The sequence below is a fragment of the Hyperolius riggenbachi genome, chromosome 3, assembly GCF_040937935.1.
Source record: "Hyperolius riggenbachi isolate aHypRig1 chromosome 3, aHypRig1.pri, whole genome shotgun sequence".
In the NCBI taxonomy this organism is placed as follows: domain Eukaryota; kingdom Metazoa; phylum Chordata; class Amphibia; order Anura; family Hyperoliidae; genus Hyperolius; species Hyperolius riggenbachi.
Genome location: NC_090648.1, coordinates 47619930 through 47640345, shown reverse-complemented (window position 1 = coordinate 47640345; position 20416 = coordinate 47619930). Strand labels below are relative to the sequence as shown.

General features: G+C 47.3%; 2 protein-coding genes across 2 annotated transcripts in view; both read left to right on the top strand.

Moving 5' to 3' along the window:
• The window catches only part of LOC137562085 (pneumococcal serine-rich repeat protein-like), a 45279-nt gene extending 42854 nt beyond the window's left edge, over positions 1-2425 (top strand). The window contains exon 6 of the mRNA XM_068273422.1: positions 2292-2425. Within this exon, the coding sequence (XP_068129523.1) occupies positions 2292-2425 (134 nt within the window). The remainder of the gene's footprint in view (positions 1-2291) is intronic.
• The window catches only part of LOC137560950 (mucin-3A-like), a 99151-nt gene that overhangs the window by 18130 nt on the left and 60605 nt on the right, over positions 1-20416 (top strand). Inside the window, exons 3-5 of the mRNA XM_068272138.1 lie at positions 2292-2413; positions 5183-5241; positions 17191-17336. Coding sequence (XP_068128239.1) covers positions 5183-5241; positions 17191-17336 — 205 coding nt within the window. The 5' untranslated portion in view covers positions 2292-2413. The remainder of the gene's footprint in view (positions 1-2291; positions 2414-5182; positions 5242-17190; positions 17337-20416) is intronic.

Here is a 20416-nt window from a genome sequence, read left to right as displayed (position 1 = left end):
CGCGATCGAAATCGCGGCCACAGGACGACTTTTCTCCAAAGTCAGCGGTGGCTGGATGGTATAATGGTTAAAGGGACTCTGAGCAGTGCAGTAACTATGGAAAGATGCATATCATTTTAAAGCTCTCTTTCTCCTCTTTCCAATGATATCTAAACGGCTGCTCTATGCCTTTTAGTTTTCGATATTTTCGCGATTGAAATCGCGGCCACAGGACGACTTTTCTCCAAAGTCAGCGGTGGCTGGAAGGTATAATGGTTAAAGGGACTCTGAGCAGTGCAGTAACTATGGAAAGATTCATATCATTTTAAAGCTCTCTTTCTCCTCTTTCCAATGATATACAAACAGCTGCTCTATGCCTTTTAGTTTTTGATATTTTCGCGATCGAAGCCGCGGCCACAGGACGACTTTACTCCAAAGTCAGCGGTGGCTGGATGGTATAATGGTTAAAGGGACTCTGAGCAGTGCAGTAACTATGGAAAGATGCATATCATTTTAAAGCTCTTTTTCTCCTCTTTCCAATGATATACAAACGGCTGCTCTATGCCTTTTAGTTTTTGATATTTTCACGATCGAAATCACGGCCACAGGACGACTTTTCTCCAAAGTTGGCAGCTCGATTCAGCACAATGCAATGAAATATAAGGAACCCAGGGGGATATAATTACAAACATCATGCTGGTAGGTGTGAGGATGTAATGAATTAGTTGTGGGTATGCTTAAAGGCATATCCACAGGCACTGCTTGGAGTCCCTTTAAGGGCTCTGCCGCTGACACAGGAGACCAGGGTTCGAATCTCAGCTCTGCCTGTTCAGTAAGCCAGCACCTATTCAGTAGGAGACCGTAGGCAAGTCTCTCTAACACTGCTACTGCCTATAGGGCGCGTCCTAGTGGCTGCAGCTCTGGCGCTTTGAGTCCACCAGGAGAAAAGTGCGATATAAATGTTATTTGTCTTGTCTTGTCAAATGATGCCGTGCGCTGCTGATTGTCTTCAGAGCCAGGCTCTCCTCCTAGGTCCCCCTCCTGCTACTGTGCGCTCTGCCGCTGCCCACTCCACCCTCCCTTCCCACAGAGAACCACAGCTGCAGCAAGAATGATAGCAGCAGATGGCAAACGCTGACTCACCTATCCATGATCCAAGCAATAGAGATCCCGTCATCTGAAACCCATCTGTCTCTTCTACAGTGCAGCCGCTCGCTCTGAACTTCCTGATTCTCAGATCAGACATGAAGTAGGAAGTAGTAATAGTAGTAGTAACAGAGCGGCAGCACTCTAGAGGAGACAGATGGGCTCCAGATGACGGGACCTCTATTGCTTGGATCGCAATAGGTGAATGTGATTCATCTGGTGCTGTCATTCTCCCCCACTGCGGCTGCCTTCTCTGCTGGACTATCGTATTCACTGGGATGGAGGCTGCATGGTGGCTGTCTAGTTTGGGAGGAAATTGGTTGTTCGGTGGTGGGAGTGGTTATGTAATTCTGTCTGGGGAACGGCTTCCGGTTTGGCGGTGTCCAGAGCTTTCTGCTATTGCCAGGCTGGAGATGCAGGGGGAAAGTGCTGCTGCTGTGATATCTGGCGCCCTCTTCACAGGGGTGCCCCAGCCCCTGAGTGCAAATGTCCCAGCCATTCATCTCTCACTCTGCATTTTGCCGCTGCTATTCCCTGCATTGTGCACCCACAGAGGAAAGCGTGCTGTTGCCCATAGCAACCAGTAGCTCGGCTGCCCGGTGTGTGCGACATATTGCTGTGCAGCTGCATCTTCTGATTCTATTACGACATGATGGGGGGGCCCAAATCAGTTACTTTGCTTAGGGCCCCTTTTAGCCTTAATCCGGCTCTGACACACACACAAAAAATAGATCACAAGAACAAGATTAGCTCTCAAAAGAGCTGTTGAGGGGTGCTTTTTTAGCAATAATAATAAGCAAGGAGCAAGCTAACAACCCTACAAGAGTCTAACTAAGCTTTCCCTATAGGTCTCTGCACAGCAGCTCTCCCTTCTCTAATTACTGCAGACAGACAAGTGAGTCCAATGCCTGACGCTTTTTATAAGGGGGGGAGGGCCTCCAGTAGGGAGTGTAGCCTGATTGGCTACAATGTGCCTGCTGACTGTGATGTAGAGGGTCAAAGTTGACCCTCATGATGCACTATGGGGCGAATCAAACTTCTGGAAAAGTTTGCGATTCTCCGCGAATGCAAACCACGGAAGTTCGCCTGGAACCATTTGCGGGCGAACCGTTCAGGCCATCTCTACTAGCTATAAGTCTTTCAAATATCTCTCTTTCTACTTTCAGTAAGTGCAGTCAGTACTACAGTGAATGTGAATCTGACCTTCACCAACCAGGTGTACAAAGAGGAATTCAAAGACAATACAAGTGCAGTATACCAAGATTTTGCAGCCAATTTTACTAACCAGGTGAGACAATAATCTCTTTGGTCAAGAATTAGCTGATTAAATTGAAAGTATAAATGAGATGAGGGATTTCGAAAATTATACTCACCCGGGGCCTCCTTCGGCCTCTTGCACACTGCAAGCGATTCCGATTCAGATTCCGCTTTTTAATCAGTTTTTACATCCGATTCAGATTCTGATTTGCAGTTTGCTCCCTGCACACTGCAAATCTGAATCTGAATCGGATGTAAAAACTGATTAAAAAGCGGAATCTGAATCGGAATCGCTTGCAGTGTGCAAGAGGCCTTCAGCCGCATCCAGGCTGATTGCTCACACGCCGTCCTGGATCTTCTGCAGTACGGCCCCGAAAGTCCTACTAGCAGCGCATGTGCAGACCAGCTCCCGTGGACACGGGAGCGCGTTATGGGGGGGCGCACTGCCGGGGCCACGCATGCGCAGAACGCCCCAGACCGAAGGACTTTTGGGTGAATTGCAGAGGATACCGGTGGTGGAGGAGGACAGCGAGGGAGTGATCTGCCTGGAGGGGGCTAGAGGAAACCCCTGGTATGTACAAGTGAAACTTGAAAAATTAGCATATTGTGCAAAATTCTATTTATTTCATTAATTCAACTTAACCCCCTTGCCGGTCTAATTCTGACGGCAAGAGGGCGGCACAGCACTTTTTTTTTTTTTTTTTTTTTTTAAATCATGTAGCGAGCCCAGGGCTCGCTACATGATAGCCGCTGACAAGCGGCATCCCCCTACCTAGTTTGATCGCTGCCAGCGGCGGGTAGCGGCGGGTAGCGGCGAATCGGCAGCGATCGGCGGCTAGCTGCGTGCAGTAAAAAAAAATTTGTGAAAATCGGCCCAGCGGGGCCGGAGAAATCCTTCTGCGCAGGTTACCCCGAGCTGAGCTCAGGATAACCGGCAAGAAGGTTAAAGGAATACTGTAAGGGGGTTGGGGGAAAATGAGTTGAACTTACCCGGGGCTTCTAATGGTCCCCCGCAGACATCCTGCGCCCGTGCAGCCACTCACAGATGCTCCGGCCCCGCCTCCGGTTCACTTCTGGAACTTCAGACTTTAAAGTCTGAAAACCACTGCACCTGTGTTGCCGTGTCCTCGCTCCCACTGATGTCACCAGGAATGTATAGCACAAGCCCAGTATGGTCTGTGCCTGTGCAGTACACTCCTGGTGACATCAGCGGGAGCGAGTACACGACAACGAAGGCGCAGTGGTTTTCAGACTTTAAAGTCTGAAATTCCAGAAGTGAACCGGAGGCGGGGCCCAGGGCTGGTTTAAGCAACAATGGGGCCCCAGGGCAAAATAAACCTGGGCCCCCCCCCCCCAACAGATACCCTGGAGCAAAAATTGGCATTAAGGGACTTTTTTTGCAGCTGGTATAGTCAGGGTTTGAAGCCCCAATCGGTCGGAGCTCCACATTCTGTCTACCCCAGCCTGCATGTGGGACAAGGGGTTAAAACGTTTCAGGAGGGGGGACCCCACATAATTGAAAAAACAAAAATTCCCACACTCTAAACATAAAAAAAAAAATTGGGAAAATAGGGAAAAAAATGCCAAGGATCTTTATACAGCCATATTGCGGCTGTATAGCGATCCCTGGCCAAAGCGCTGCGGCTGCGTATAGACCCCCTGGAAACCCCGTCAGGAAATGTATTGCTCTTTCTTTTGATACACGTAAAGTTACACTACCGTTAGGTACTAAAAGTGACTTTTACCGCATTTGAAAGTATACTTTTTTCCTTCAAAACTTTAAAATCGGTTTTCTCAAAAACTATAAGGTCTTTCTGAAAAATAGTTTTTTCCTCTTATTCTTAATGATCTCCTTAACATATCCTGCAAATTTAGGTTTTCTAGAATTTAAGGTGGATTTGCTATTAACCATTAAAGTCGGCTGGTTTTTAAATGTGTATTTTTTTTCCTTTGAAACTTTAAAATCGATTTTCTCAAAAACTATAAGGTCGATTTGAATTTTTTTTCCTCGAGTAGCCACTGGGGGCCCCTACAAGCTCTCGGGCCCTGGGGCAGCTGCCTCCTTTGCCTCTATGGTAGCGCCGGCCCTGGTGGGGCCGGAGCATCAGTGAGTGGCTGCGCAGGCACAGGATGTCTGCGGGGGACCATTAGAAGCCCCGAGTAAGGGCCAGTGCACACCAAAAACCTCTAGCAGATCTGCAAAACGCTAGAGGTTTTTGAAGCAGATTTTAGAGCGATTCTAGACATGTTTAGAGAGATTTTTTAAACATGCCTAGCGTTTTTTTGGAGCTTTTTTGTGTAGCAGATTTCATAAATTGTTACAGTAAAGCTGCTACTGAACAGCTTCTGTAACAAAAACGCCTGGAAAACTGCTCTGATGTAGTGTTTTTCTGAGCGGTTTGAGCTTTTCCTATACTTTACATTGAGGCAGAAACGCTTCTGCAAACCGCAAACGTGCAGCAGGAGGCACGTTTGCGGTTTGCTAAAAACCTCAAACCGCTGGTGTGCACCATCCCGTTGAGATACATTAGCCAAGCGTTTTCACAGGCGGCAGCGTTTTTGAAAACGCTACCAAAATGCTTAGTGTGCACTAGGCCTAAGTTCAACTAATTTTCCCCCGACCCCCCTACAGTACAGTATTCCTTTAAGTTGAATTACTGAAATAAATGGAGTTTTGCACGATATTCTATTTTCTCCCTTTTCGCCTGTATAATTGTAACTCTCAGTTTTCCTTTAACGTATCACTTTTTTTTTTCTAATTAGATATATTACCTAAACTCAGTCTCATTTCTTAATGCAGATGGATGCAGTCTACAGCGGTGTTCCCGGCTACAAAGGTGTCAAAATCATCTCTATCAGGTGAGAATTTCTGCGTTTGTTCACCACAGGGAGGAAAAGGGTGTTGTCCGACAAAGCAGGAAAGTTGGGCGCATGCGGCAAGTGTACTAATTGGACGCCGTCATAGGATTCAATACAATTTAACATTCTTTGTGCGCCGCAGCGGAAATTTGGGTACCCGCTACATACGACATATATCATTTTACGATGCTTTAAAATGTTAATTACTGTTTTTAACCACTTAAGCCCGAAGGGTTGACATTTTTTTACATCCGAGCAACTTTCACCCCCCATTCATATGCCAATAACTTTATCACTACTCATCACAATTAATTGATCTATATCTTGTTTTTTCCGCCACCAATTAGGCTTTCTGTGGGTGGTATATTTTGCTAAGAGCCACTTTACTGTAAATGCATTTTAACAGGAAGAATAAGAAAAAAATGGAAAAAATTCATTATTTCTCAGTTTTCAGCCATTATAGTTTTAAAATAATACATGCCTCCATAATTAAAACTCACGTATTGTATTTGCCCATATGCCCCGGGTATTTCACCGTTAAAATTATGTCCCTATCACAATGTATGGCGACAATATTTTATTTGGAAATAAAGGTGCATTTTTTCCATTTTGCGTCCATCGCTGTTTAGAAGCCCATAATTTATTAAATCAAAATTGATATACTCCTTTGACATGCATATTTAAAAAGTTCAGACCCTTAGGTAACTATTTATGTTTTTTTTTTTGTTTTTTTTTATTGTAATTTTTTTTTTTTTTATTTAAACTTGTATGTGGGTATTTTTTGGTGTGGGAGGTAAACAGGTTTTTTTTTTAATATATTTATATGTTTATCTTTAAAACTTTTTTTTTAGGTGTAATTTGCTATTTGGCCACAAGATGGCCAGAATCAAAAAGTCCTGGGAGCGATCGATCTCGCTCCCAGGCAGAAGAAAGGAGACCAGAGCTCAGAAAAGCCGCAGCGTCTGAAGAGACGCTGTCGGCTTTTCTCCGGGGGGGGGGGGGTCCGATCAGCGAAAGGGATTTATAATCCCTTTCACTGATCGGTGGGCTAGCGGCCAGCAGCGGGGGCGCGCACGGGGGGGCCCGCGGGAGTGCGCGCAGCCCAACTGGACGAGAAATCTCGTCCAGTTGGGCTTAAGTGGTTAAATAACTTTCCTTGTTGTTTTCAAATCACTTGCAGGGTGTTGCTGCTATTTAAATCCTGGTCATGGCTTTGTCACTCCCCCTTCTCTGCTCTGCTGCCCCGCTCAGATCTGTTTTTTTTTTTTTTTACCTGCCTGACAACCATTTTACCTTCACTCTGCCGTGCACTACCACCGCTATTTATCCACCACATAACCCCGTTTTGGTTTATTAGTGTAACGATTGTGGAACTTTCTCCGTGATCAGCGCACAACGCGTGCGCTGACACGGCGGAAATCCTCCACAATCGTATAATTTGCAGGAACCCAGCAAAAAGGTGCTACGCACCTGTAGAGGGAAATTCCTGTCGGCAGATGGCGCTGGGGAGTGCAGAGGAACCAATCCTCTGTACCTCCACAAGTGCCAGACAGGAATTGTACGAAGCGCAGAACGCAATCGCAAGAGAGGCGATTGCGAATGAGATTGAGCAAAGGGATAGGTTGTATGTGTGTGCGCCAATCCAGTCGCCACTCCGCGACCGCGCACACACAACAGCAGATATGAAATAGGAACGCGATCGCGAGAGGTGCGATCGCCAGACGTGACACAAGGCAGATCAGAATAGAATACGAGGGTAGCAAAGGCACAGCAAATAATACAATAAGGAGATACGGAAAATAATAAACGCTAGCTAACCGCGAACACCGCACTCATTCGCAACAGTGCACGCGGTTATGTGCGGTCTCCACGTGATAAGCACAATAGAGACAAGCACGCCTAACTAACCATCGACAGACAAACATGAAACAGAGGACGCGAGCACTTGCTTAACGGTTACCTCACCGAGCCTGCAGCAAGCGTAGCGGACAAGACAGACACACGAAAAACAGGAACTAGGCAGAAAGGATCCACCGCTCTTCCGCCAGAGCAAGTGTGATCCAAGCAGGAACACAGATCAGAAAGATCCACAGCCGCTAACGCTAGCGGCTAGTGCGATCTAAACAAGACAGAGCGATTCGCTATCAACCGCCGCTGGTGACAGCGCAATCGCGACAGACAAGACAGAACAGAAGGATCCCCAGCGCTAGCAAAAAGTAGCTAGCGCGATCCCAGGAAACAGAACAGAAGAGATAGCTGGTAGCAACCGCTGCACCAGCTATACTCCAAGAACAGAGATCAGAACCATTTCCTGTCGACCACCTTTGGGACAGGATAATGGCAACAGGCAAGACAAGACAGAACAGGCAATACAGATAATACAACCTGACTGGGCTAGAAGGGGAGCCTAAAGCAACCCCCAGGAATTAACTATACTAGATAGCAATGGCTGACACTCCAGCAGTGTCCATCAGGAACTGAGCATGGAAGGGAAATGTCCAGCAAAGCATTCTGGGAAACATAAAGCTCTTATAGTGCCAGTCATCAAAGAAGGCAGGTAGGGGATTTGCATAACGAATGTATGCAAATTCCCCAGCAAGAGAACAGACCAGAAACTTGCAATGGAAAGACAGGTCTCTGTTCCAGAGACCTGCAGCCCACAGACTAGAGGAATGGACAAACAGCTGTCTGCCTGTGCAGCCAGCTGAGCGGATCATCACAATTAGGCTTAACGTGGAACTGATGAACTTTCTAAAACAGTGTTTCTAAGTGTTTCACTTACCTGGGGCTTCTGCCAGCCCCTTGCAGCCTTCCTGTTCCGCGCCGGTCCTGCATGATCTTCCGTTCTCCTGCCGCCAGATACTTTAGTTACCGTCGACTTGTAAGACCCGAGCCACACGTATCTTTTTCCGCATTCCAGCCTGCAGTAGGTGCAGTTCTTCAGTTCCTCTTTAACTACCTGCGGACCGACGTAGTTGAAATCTATGGCGGGCAGGGGGCGCTGCGGTTCTGACCGGACGTAAACTCTACGTCCCATTCACCGCGCCACCCCGCCCGTCCCCGCCGCTCTGTCTCCGCCGCAATGTGCTGCCCTGCCGCCTCTATGCAGAGCACTGTGAGCCGGGCAGGAGCCGTTTTCATTGGCTCCTGGCCTTGTCATTCAGCCGTTTCCATTGGCTTACATGGAGTGACAGGGTCAGGTGCCAATGAAAGCGGCTCCTGACCGGAGCACAGTGCTGTGCCGTCATAGCGACGGCAGAGAGAGCAGCCTGCGGCGGGAACAGAGCGACGTGACCGGCAGGAGCGGCAGATTTTAGCGGCGATTCGTCGGGAAGTGGCGGTTTACTGGAGCAGCACCCTCTGGTCCTTAAGGGGGCAGAGGGTGCTCGTCCTGAAGTGGTTAATCAGCCTTTTTGTTTATTTAACCCCCTATTTGTTTTCCTTCATGGTTGAAGGGAAACGAATAGAGGCAGTACAGTGCTGGTTGCAGGTTAAACAGCAACAAGGCTGATTAAAGGGAACCTAAACTGAGAGGAATATGGGTTTTTACTTTTAAACAATACCAGTTGCCTGGCAATCCTGCTGATCTCTTTGGCTGCAGTAGTGGCTGAATCACACACCTGAAACAAGCATGCAGCTAATCCAGTCTGACTTCAGTCAGAGCACCTGATCTGCATGCTTGTTGAGGCGCTGTGGCTGAAAGTATTAGAGACACAGGATAAGCAGGAGAGTCAGGCAACTGGTATTATTTTAACCTATTCTGGACCGATGCAGTACAAATCTACGGCAGGCGGGTGGCGCTGCGGTTCTGACCGGACTAAACTCTACGTCCCTTTGACCGCGCTCCCCCGCCCGTCCCCGCCGCTGTCCGTGCTCGATCTGCGCCGCAATATGCTGCCCTGCCGCCTCTAAGACGGCAGAGCACTGTGAGCCGGGCAGGAGCCATTTTCATTGGCTCCTGGCCCTGTCATTCCTGTAAGCCGTTCCCATTGGCTTAGATTGAGTGACAGGGTGAGGAGCCAATGAAAGCGGCTACTGACCGGCGCACAGCGCTCTGCCATCACAGCGACGGCAAAGAGAGCAGCATGACCGGTGGGAGCAATGGATTATTGCGGCGATTCGTCGGGATGCAGCGTTTTCGCGTACCAGCAGCCTCTGGTACCGAAGTGGTTAAAAGGAAAAATCCATATCCTTCTCAGTTTAGGTTCCCTTTAAGCCTAATCAGCAGGGATTAAAGCAGGGATGATTGCAGGGGTGTAACTAGAAATCACTGCCCCCCCCCCCTGCAAAAGTTTGGATGGGGCCCCCTCTCCCCCTCCCTCCTCTCCTGCACTTTCTGCACAGGTAAACTGAGAACCAATGTTAATCAGTTGGCTAGTGCACACTTGTGTGTTTTCCTTATGCAGATAAAGACTGATAGCAGTGAAGCACTGCACGCTTTTTCTCTATCGATTACATTAGCTTCTGTGATAAAACGTGTATGTTTTCACACCTACAGACACACATGGTGGTGTGCAGAAAACTGTGTGTGCTCCCAGCCTCAGCTTCCTATTACACTCACTCTTTCCACATCTGACAGAGCAGAACTAGCTCTGCAGACTTCTCCAGCATCACTACAATACACAGCACTCAGGGAGGGGTAGAAAGGTTGGGGGCTGGGCTCTGTACACGCGAACCTGCTACACACTGAATAGGGACTGTCTACAAATCTTTGTATGATTCCTTATCATGTGGCTGAGCAGATGCAGTCCTTAGATCAATCGTGCAGAAAACAGAAAGCTTTCTCTTTCCATTCCCTAAGTTGTCAGTCTCTCCAGGGGCCCCCTGTGGCTTCTCCTCCCAAGACCCTGTCTAGAAATCTCTCAGTCAGTTGTCAGTCTCTCAGCACAGGGAAGCGAAACTTCTCCCCCATGGGCCCCTGCGCCTTCTTCTCCTCCCAGGTCCCGCCCCCTGCAGCTGCAGCCACTGCAGCCACTAGGAAGCGCTCTATGGACAGCATTAGGGAGTCCTGCCCAAGGTCTCCTCACTGAATAGGTGCAGCTTACTGAGCAGAGACAGGGGGCGTGAAACAGGCATGATCGCTGCTGACCAGGATTGAAAACAACATGGAACGTTATCTAAAAATGGTAATCAACGTTTTTATGTGCCATCTGAGCGAGCAAGCCGAGCAGAGACAGGGACAGACAGCATCTTCCCATTCGCCGGCACAGAATTGTTAACTTTATTTAGCACTGACATATTACACAGCGCTGTGTAGAGTATATAGTCTTTTCCCTAACTGTCCCTCAGAGAGGCTCACAATGTAATCCCCACCATACTCAGGGCTTGATTCACAAAGCGGTGCTAACCTACTTAGCACGTCTAAAGTCTTTAGGCACGCTAACCAGGGTGCTAAGTAGGTTAGCACCGGTTTTCTCAATCAGATCGCGCGCTAAGTACAGCGCGCAATGTTTTGTGCTCGCAAAGTCCTATGCGCGCGCTAAGTCCCATAGGCTTTAATGGGCACTTCGCGTGGAGTGCCCTGCGCTCTGTGCAGTGCGCGTGTAAAGTTTTACGCGCATGCAGCTTGTTTAGACGTTTAGGGGGTTTTCACAGGCATGCTAACAGTTAGCACCGCTTTGTGAATCAAGCCCTCATATGCATGTATCATAGTCTAGGGCCAATTTTGGGGGGAAGACAATTAACTTATCTGTATGTTTTTGGGATGTGGGAGGAAACCAGAGTGCCTGAAGGAAACCCAAAGGGAGAACATACAAACATCTTGCAGAGGTTGACCTGGCTGGGATTCAAACCAGGTACCCAGCACTGCAAGGCGAGAGCGCTAACCACTACGCCACTGTACTGCCCAAGTTTTCCATGTCACAGACGCACCCTAATTTCTCCGCACCTTTATTTGATGTATGCATTGTTTGCAGGCTGGGTGCACACTAAGCAGAATTGCATGCATTTTTCAGTAGTTCGCTCCTAAAAAAAGGCATGTCATTCTGCTCAGTGTGCTCCCATTCTTAGGATATTGCTAATGTACGGTGACCATACGTCCGGCAATTACCCGGGACACGTCCCGCCTTCTGGGTCCGCTGTCCCGGGCTGCATGAGGTCCCGGGAAACATCCCGCTTTTGGCTGCGGGACGTCCCGGCCTCGGGACTCTCGCCACCGTATCTGCAGGAACTGGCTGTGGCGTCTATAGACGCCGTGCCAGTTCATTGCCCGCAGCCCCGCTCCAGCCTGCATAGTCTCTGGCAGAAAAACAGTAGGTAGAAACAAAGTATCCGGGCACCAGTCACAGCAGTTGACAATAATCTCCGGCAGGGCTACAGGAAGATGGCTGCCGAAGCCCTGTACTGGAGATTATTTGTGTCTCCAGTACAGGGCTTCGGGCGCCATCTTCCCGTAGCCCTGATCTGCCTGTCAGCGCGGGAGACTGTGCAGGAGCAAGATCGTCCAGGGAGCTGCACACCGGAGGCCGGCCAGGAGCGAGAGAAGACTTCTGTCAGGTGAGTAAATGCTTTTTTTTCCAAGTGAAATGCTGAATACATTGCATTTATTTTGTGCTGTCATGTTGCCCACATTGCGTTTATTTTGTACTGAGGTGTTTTCCCACATTGCATTTATTTTGTGCTGACATGTTGTCCACATTGCGTTTATTTTGTGCTGACATGTTAGCCACATTGCGTTTATTTTGTGCTGACATGTTGCCCATTGTGTTTATTTTGTGCTGACATGTGGCCCATTGCGTTTATTTTGTGCTGACATATTTGCCCACATTGCGTTTATTTTGTGCTGACATGTTTGCCCACATTGCATTTATTTTTTGCTGACATGTTTGCCCACATTGCGTTTATTTTGTGCTGACATATTTGCCCACATTGAATTTATTTTGTGCTGACATGTTTGCCCACATTGCATTTATTTTTTGCTGACATGTTTGCCCACATTGCGTTTATTTTGTGCTGACATGTTTGCCCACATTGCATTTATTTTGTACTGACATGTTGCCCACATTGCGTTTATTTTATACTGACATGCTGCCCATATTGCATTTATTTTGTGCTGACATGTTGCCCATTGCGTTTATTTTCTGCTGACATGTTGCCCTCATTGCGTTTATTTTCTGCTGACATGTTGCCCACATTGCGTTTATTTTGTGCTGACATGTTGTCCATTGCGTTTATTTTCTGCTGACATGTTTGCCCACATTGCATTTATTTTGTGCTGACATGTTGCCCATTGCGTTTATTTTCTGCTGACATGTTGCCCTCATTGCGTTTATTTTCTGCTGACATGTTGCCCACATTGCGTTTATTTTCTGCTGACATGTTGCCCATTGCGTTTATTTTCTGCTGGCATGTTGCCCATTGCGTTTATTTTCTGCTGACATGTTGCCCATTGCGTTTATTTTCTGCTGACATGTTGCCCTCATTGCGTTTATTTTCTGCTGACATGTTGCCCACATTGCGTTTATTTTGTGGTGTCCGGGGTAACTGTTTCTGCATTTATTATTTAATGGTCATAGTTGGCTATGTTTGCTGCTTTGGGGTTACGGTAATAAAAATGAACCATTTGAATTTTACCTCAGCAGGATTTGATTAGTTAATTTTCAAGCTGCATACATTTGCATACATAATTTGCAAAATCCTGAATCAGATCAGAATTATTTGCATCTCATTGTCATGGACCATTCCTAGTTTACACACAGATTGCCTCATTGTTTATTTTGTAGTTGGAGATTTCATTGCATTTTAATAGTGTCATCTAATTTATCTGCAGTGAGGCTAAAGAGTTGGTAAGGAGGATGCCCTTAATTGTAATCATATATGTTGATCTCGTGCATTTTGATACCTAGGAGAATACCCTCCCATTTGCAGAAGCAGGTTATTTCAGCGCAGCCATAGCAGCAATGCTATGCAACGCGCCCCGTGTAACAGTAATTGGTGGCTCCGGCGGTTGCCGGATCCCAAATTACACCTTCCTTTGATTGAGACAACTTGGAGGAGGAATAGTATTTAATACCCCAGGGAGTTTAGCAGCAGCAGGGAGAGCCGTAATTCTGCTCGCCTCCGTGCCCAACTGCCCGGCGCCCAAATAAGATGTACTCCCAGTTTGTGTTTCCACTAATACTTTCCAGTTGTGTCTCTACATTTTTGAGCTCGTCAACAGATATTTACCTGCTCGCCCCCTCTGGTCCTCCAATGAACTCCGCCTGACCTCCCCTTGCATTTCTCGTTCCCACTTCCCATGCACGCTTACAAGACTTCTCAAGAGCTTCCCCATCCTATGGAACTCCCTTCCACTCTCCCTCAGACTCGCTCCTTCCTTCAACACCTTCAAGCAAGCCCTCAAAACACATTTCTTTAAAATAGCCTACCCCACATCTACCACACTCTCTCTCAGTCAACCACCTTTTCCATAGTCCTACCTTATGTGTAGCTCCCCTTCCCTTTAGATTGTAAGCCTTTGGCAGGGCTTCTCCCCTACCTTAATGTGTCCTTCTTAATTTTACTACCCCAGCAATGACACCTTTCTCATGGACTAACTCGGGCTTGTTTTGCTGGGTCTCTGTAAAATGCATTTTATACCCTGATTGCATGTATAACCTTGCGCTATATTGTATAACCGTTTGCTACCTCTCTGTCTGTCACCCCATGTTGCAATGTACTGTATGTATCCCTATTTATTGTCCAGCGCTGCGTAATATGTTGGTGCTTTATAAATACAACAAGTTATTATAAAAGACCACTCTGAAAGTGAAAGCTGTACGACATACTAAATCAATTGAGGCAGTGTTTTGCTGCCATCTAGTGACTGGAATAACATATTGCAGCCTTTGCTGTCATAGAGCTTGACGTACTTCATGTAATGGTTTAAAGAGAACCCGAGGTGTGTTTAAAGAATGTTATCTGCAAACAGAGGCTGGATCTGCCTATACAGCCCAGCCTCTGTTGCTATCCCAAACCCCACTAAGGTCCCCCTGCACTCTGCAATCCCTCATAAATCACAGCCGTGCTGTGAAGCTGTATTTACATCTGTAGTGTCAGTCTCAGCTGCTCCCCCTCCTCCTGCATAGCTCTGGTCCCTGCCCCGTCCCTTCCCTCCAATCAGCAGGGAGGGAAGGGATGCAGGCGGGGACTGGAGTTCTGCAGGAGGCGGGGAGAGCAGCAGACTGACACTATAGAGATAAACACAGCCAGCTCTGACAAGCTGTTTGTCAGCAGCGTGGTTGTGATTTATGAGGGATTGCAGAGTGCAGGGGGACCTTAGGGGGGTTTGGGATAGCAACAGAGGCTGGGCTGTATAGGCAGATCCAGCCTCTGTATGCAGATAATATTCTTCAAACCCACCTCGGGTTCTCTTTAAATAATTTGGCAATACTAAATATGCTACAAATTGTATGCTGCTAATTTTTTATTTAACTTGCATATTCATTTATTTCATTTACTTAATTCAGTGTACATAATTGAATGCATTCAGTTGAATGCACTATTTTTTGTTTGTTGTTAGTTTGTTTGTTGTATTACTCTTAATTACTGTATTTTTTGGACTAAAAGACTCACTTTTTCTCCCCCAAAAGTGAGTGAAAAAAAGTCACTGCGTCTTATAGACCAAGTGCAGGGAGTTCCTGACTTGTGAATGCTGGCCTCTCCCTGTCAGTCACCTGGTGCCCTATTATAGGAATGCCCCTGCAGAGTAGGCTGTATGTTTCTGCTGTTTCTGTTATTAAACATTATATATATATATATATATATATATATATATATATATATATATATATATATATATATATATATTTAAAGTATATTTATGAGTACAGGGGCGGCGCCAGGGGGGGTGCAAAGGGGTGCTCAAGCACCCCCTACAATTGTCCAAGCACCCCCTGGCGTGAACTGACTTCAGGCGTCTAAGAGACACCGAGTCAGTTCACAGTGGCAGCCCGAAGCAGCAGAGCAGGGCTACGGTAAGATGGCTTCCGAAAGCCCTGCTCTGCAGACTTTGAGTGTGCAGTGCAGGGCTTCGGGCAGCCATTTTCCCGTAGCCCTGCTCTCAGTGCGGGGTACTGCAGGCTGCATGCAGGAATTCACGTGACGTTGGGAAGGAAGAGGATCGTGGGAGCTGGTCGGGACAGGAGGAGGTCGGGACAGGAGGTCTTCTGACTGTAGGTGAGTAAATGGGTTTTTCTTTTTCAACAGGTGGTGCTGATTGGGGTCATGTCAGCTGAGGATTGTGCATATTGTGGTCAGAACTGCTGAGGATTGTGCATATTGGGGTCACAACTGCTGAGGATTGTGCATATTGTGGTCAGAATTACTGAGGATTGTGCATATTGTGGTCTAAATTACTGAGGATCGTGCATAATGTGGACAGAACTACTGAGGATTGTGCATATTGTGGTCAGAACTGCTGAGTATTGTGCATATTGGGGTCATATCTGCTAACAATTGTGCATATTGGGGTCATATCTGCTAACGATTGTGCAAATATCTGCTAACGATTGTGCATATTGGGGTCATATCTGCTAACGATTGTGCGAATTGGGGTCATATCTGCTAACAATTGTGCATATTGGAGTCAGATCTGCTAACGATTGTGCATATTGGGGTCATATCTGCTAACGATTGTGCATATTGGGGTCAGATCTGCTAACGATTGTGCATATTGGGGTCAGATCTGCTAACGATTGTGTATATTGGGGTCAGATCTGCCAAATTATTGAACGGGTTTTTTGTTCAAATCTGCTCACATTACGTGTATTTACTTGAGAAAACCTGCACAATTATGTGAATTTTCTCGGGAAAGGGTCACCAAAACTTGGGCCCTCTGTCTTTGCGTTGCACTTTTAAAGGGAACCCGAGGTGAGAATAATATTGAGGCTGCCATATTTATCTCCTTTTAAGCAATACCAGCTGCCTGACTGCCATGTTGGTCCTCTGCCTCTAATTCTTTCAACCATAGACCCTGAACAAGCATGCAGCAGGTCAGGTGTTTCTGACAATATTGTCAGAATTGACAAGATTAGCTGCATGCTTATTTCTGGTGTAATTCAGTTCACTACTGCAGCCAAACAGATCAGCATGGCTGCCAGGCAACTAGTATTGTTTAAAGGGAAATAAATATGGCAGCCTCCATATCACTCTCACCTCAGGTTCACTTTAAATTACAGTTAGCTCCGCCCTCATCCGGCCATGGCCACACCCATTTTTGCCTGTAGCCACACCCGTGTTTTGCTGTGGCGCGTGAAGCGCACCGCAGGTCGTCGGCTGCCCCGGAAATTGGTCCAGCACCTGCATAGCACCCCCTAAAAAAATTCCTGGAGCCGCCACTGGATGAGTAAAACTGTCACTAGCAAGCTTGCAAGAATTTTGTTGAACATGCAGTCGGTCTGCGAGAATTTTGCCAATCAGTTTTGTGAAACTGGAACATTCAATGAGACAAAACGATCATAAATCAAAGTTTTTGATTGAAACTGGAAGTGAAACCAACAATAAATAATGTATCTTGACCAATGATAAGAGCTAAAATCAAACACAAAAAGAAGGTAGCATCAAAGAGGTATTATTTACAATAGATGACACAAAAAAACCTTGTTCTTGCCTAATGCAGTCACAAGGTAAACTGAAGTGTCAATTTCACAAAAATTCAGCTAAGTGAGATTGGGGTATTTTACTGCAAGACAGAACTAGAAAATGTTGCTTGCTTATCCCTATGTAGAAATAATGATGATCATGTCTAGGAGAACTCATGGAGAAGCACTTGATTGGTTTGATTGGCTGAACGATTTGCAAGGTTCTGATCACACACTGCTTTAGAACATGATCATGATGACCAGCAAGTCAGAGACTTACATATTTGCCACCTGACTAAACTGATCTCATGCTTCTCCATCATTTCTAGACATGGCCATCACTATTTAGTAACTGCTTGCAATTAAATGGCTTTGTGTGTGTCCTTTGCAGAAATGGCAGCATCGTTGTGGACCATGAAGTGATTGTGGAGGTGAATATTACGGCAGAGGTGAACGTGCCTCTGGAGTATGAGAAGATTTTTGAGAAAGTTCAAGATGAACTGAACAAAACCAAAGCACAACTGTGCACTGAAAACTGTAAGTGGTTTTAGATATCTTTGTCTAGTGTGAAGGAAAAGCCTTCATTTTTATCAAGTCAATATGTCCTTCCAAATGTACTATTTTTGCCACTACAGGACTGGATTTTCTGTACATCTACCTGTATCAGTGTGTGGTAGAGATGGCCCGAATGTTTTGCCGGCGAACTTCCGGATGTTCGCGATCGCGGAGAACCGCAAACTTTTGCGGAAGTTCGGTTTGTCCCCATAATGCACCATTAGGGTCAACTTTCACCCTCTACATCACAGTCAGCAGGCACATTGTAGCCAATCAGGCTACACTCCCTTGTGGAGCCACTCCCCCCAAATAAAAGGCAGGCATTGCCAGCCATTTTACTCACTCATGTGCCTGCAGTAAATAGAGAAGGCACAGCTGCTGCTGCTGGCAGACTCTCGTAGGGAAAGATTAGTTAGGCTCTTGTAGGCTTGTTAGCTTGTTCCTTGCTGATTCTTATTGCTAAAATAGCACCCCACAACAGCTCTTTTGAGAGCTAATCTTCTTCTTGCGATCTACTTTTTTTTTCTGTGTGTCCCACTGACACTTGTGTTGCATAGACAGCCTTGATCATTCATACTGTGTGTGTGTGCCACTGCCAGCCAGGCCCAGCACATTCAGTGACTACCTGTGTGTGTGACAGGTGCACATTGTAATACCCATTACTGCATATACCTACCTACCTGTTGTTCACAGTGCACCCATCCACCTATCTATGTGAGTTGAGCACATGCAGTGTCACTGTGCCTGTCCGCTACCTGTCTGTGTGTGACACGTGCACATTGTAATACCCATCACTGCATGTACCTACCTACCTATTGTTCACAGTGCACCCACCTACCTATGTGAGCTGAGCACACGCAGTGTCATTGTGCCTGTCCGGTACCTGTCTGTGTGTGACAGGTGCACATTGTAATATCCATCACTGCATATACCTACCTACCTGTTGTTCACAGTGCACCCACCCACCTACCTACGTGAGTTGAGTGCACGCAGTGTCACTGTGCCTGTCCAGTACCTGTCTGTGTGTGTCAGGTGCACATTGTAATACCCATCACTGCATATACCTACCTGTTGTGTTCAGTGCACCCACCTCATCACTGCACATACCTACCTGTTGTGTTCAGTGCACCCACCTACCGACGTGAGTGCACGCAGTGTGATATACCACCGCGTGCATACCTGTTAACTGCACCTGTGTGACTGCATATTGTATTAGTCAAGTCAGTGCATACCTTTCACTTCATCCCCCCCCGATATGGACACAGCGGACAAAACAGGCAGAGGTAGAGGCAGACCCAGAGGAAGGCCACCCGGCAGGTCTGTGCGAGGTCGTGTTGATGTGATTTCATGCGGCCCTGGCCCAAAGTACAGTGCTCAGAAGTAGGCACGTCCCATCAACTCCCAAGATTGTCAGGACATGTTTGACTATTTAACACAGAACACCTCATCTTCAGCAGCCACCAGCACTACTGCAAGCACCACATCTGTTGCATTTGACACTTCGCAGGAGTTAATTTTTGTGGAATTAACTGATTTGCAGCCATTATTGTTACAACCAGATGAAGGCGCTAAGCAAGTTTCACCAGCTCATATGTCTGAGTTAGGCGGCGACAATATGGACGTAATGTGTGAGGAGGAAGATGATGAAGTACCTGCTGTTGGTGCAGTTTTTGGAGGTGTCTGAGGCAAGCAAAGCTGGACAGGATGATTATGATGATATGGATCCCATATGAGTTCCTAATAGACAAGATGACCAAGGGACAGTTCAGAGGGAGAGTTAGAGAGGAGTAGGAGGAGACGAGCTCCTGAAAGAAGCAGGGGGTGCTCGTCGTCAGAAACAGCTGGTGGCAGTGTCTGGCGCCATGTATTGCCATGGTTCCACCTATGTACAGCCAGCCAACATGCCCTTCAACGTCAGCTGCTGATGCTACCATAGTGCCATCACCCCAGGGGGCTCAGCGGTTTGGAAATTTTTTAATGTGTCTGCCTCAGATCGGAGCAATGCCATCTGTTCTCTCTGCCTCCAAAAATTGAGCCGTGGAAAGTCCAACACTCACGTAGGGACAAATGCCTTACGAAGGCACGTGGAGAAAAGGCACAAACTGCAATGGGAAGAGCACCTGAGCAAAATCAGCACCAAAAGAAAAGCCACCCTCTTTCTCCTCTTCTTCCTTCAGGTGCAGCATCTACAGCCGCTTTCTCCCTTGCACCTTCACAGCCAACCTCCTCCACTCCGCCTCTGCCCTTGAGCGATTCCTGCTCCTCTGCCCACAGCAGCCAGGTGTCCGTGAAGGAAATCTTTGAGCGGAAGAAGCCAATTTCTGCCAGTCACACCCTTGCCCGGCATCTGACAGCTGGTGTAGTGGAACTGTTAGCTCGCCAGCTGTTACCATACAAGCTGGTGGACTCTGAGGCCTTCTGTAAATTTGTGGCCATTGGGACAATGCAGTGGAAGATTCCAGGCCGCAATTATTTTTCTAAAAAGGTGATACCCAAACTGTACCGTGAAGTTGAGAGGCAAGTAGTGTCATCTCTGGCACACAGCATTGGGTCAAGGGTCCACCTGACCATGGATGCCTGGTCTGCCAAGCACAGTCAGGGCAGGTACATAACTTACACAGCCCATTGGGTCAACCTGGCGACCGATGGCAAGCAGGAAGTGCGTGGCTGTGCAGCGGACAAACTTGTGATACCTCCACGGCTTGCAAGCAGGCCTCCTGCCACCTCCTCTCCTCCTGCTACATCCTCTTCGCCGTCATCGTCCTCCTCCTTCTTGGCTGAGTGGCACTTCAATTCTACTGGTGCTGCGATCTCCTCTCCAGCTACACAGCCCCATCTCCCCAGGGTCTATGCTGCATGCCAGGTACGACGATGTCACACCATATTTGATATGTCTTGCCTCAAAGCGGAGAGTCACACTGGACCAGCTCTCCTGGCTGCTCTTAACAAACAGGTGGATCAGTGGCTGACCCCGCACCAGCTGGAGATCGGCAACGTGGTGTGTGACAACAGCAGTAATCTCATTTCCGCGTTGAATTTGGGAAAGCTGACACATGTACCCT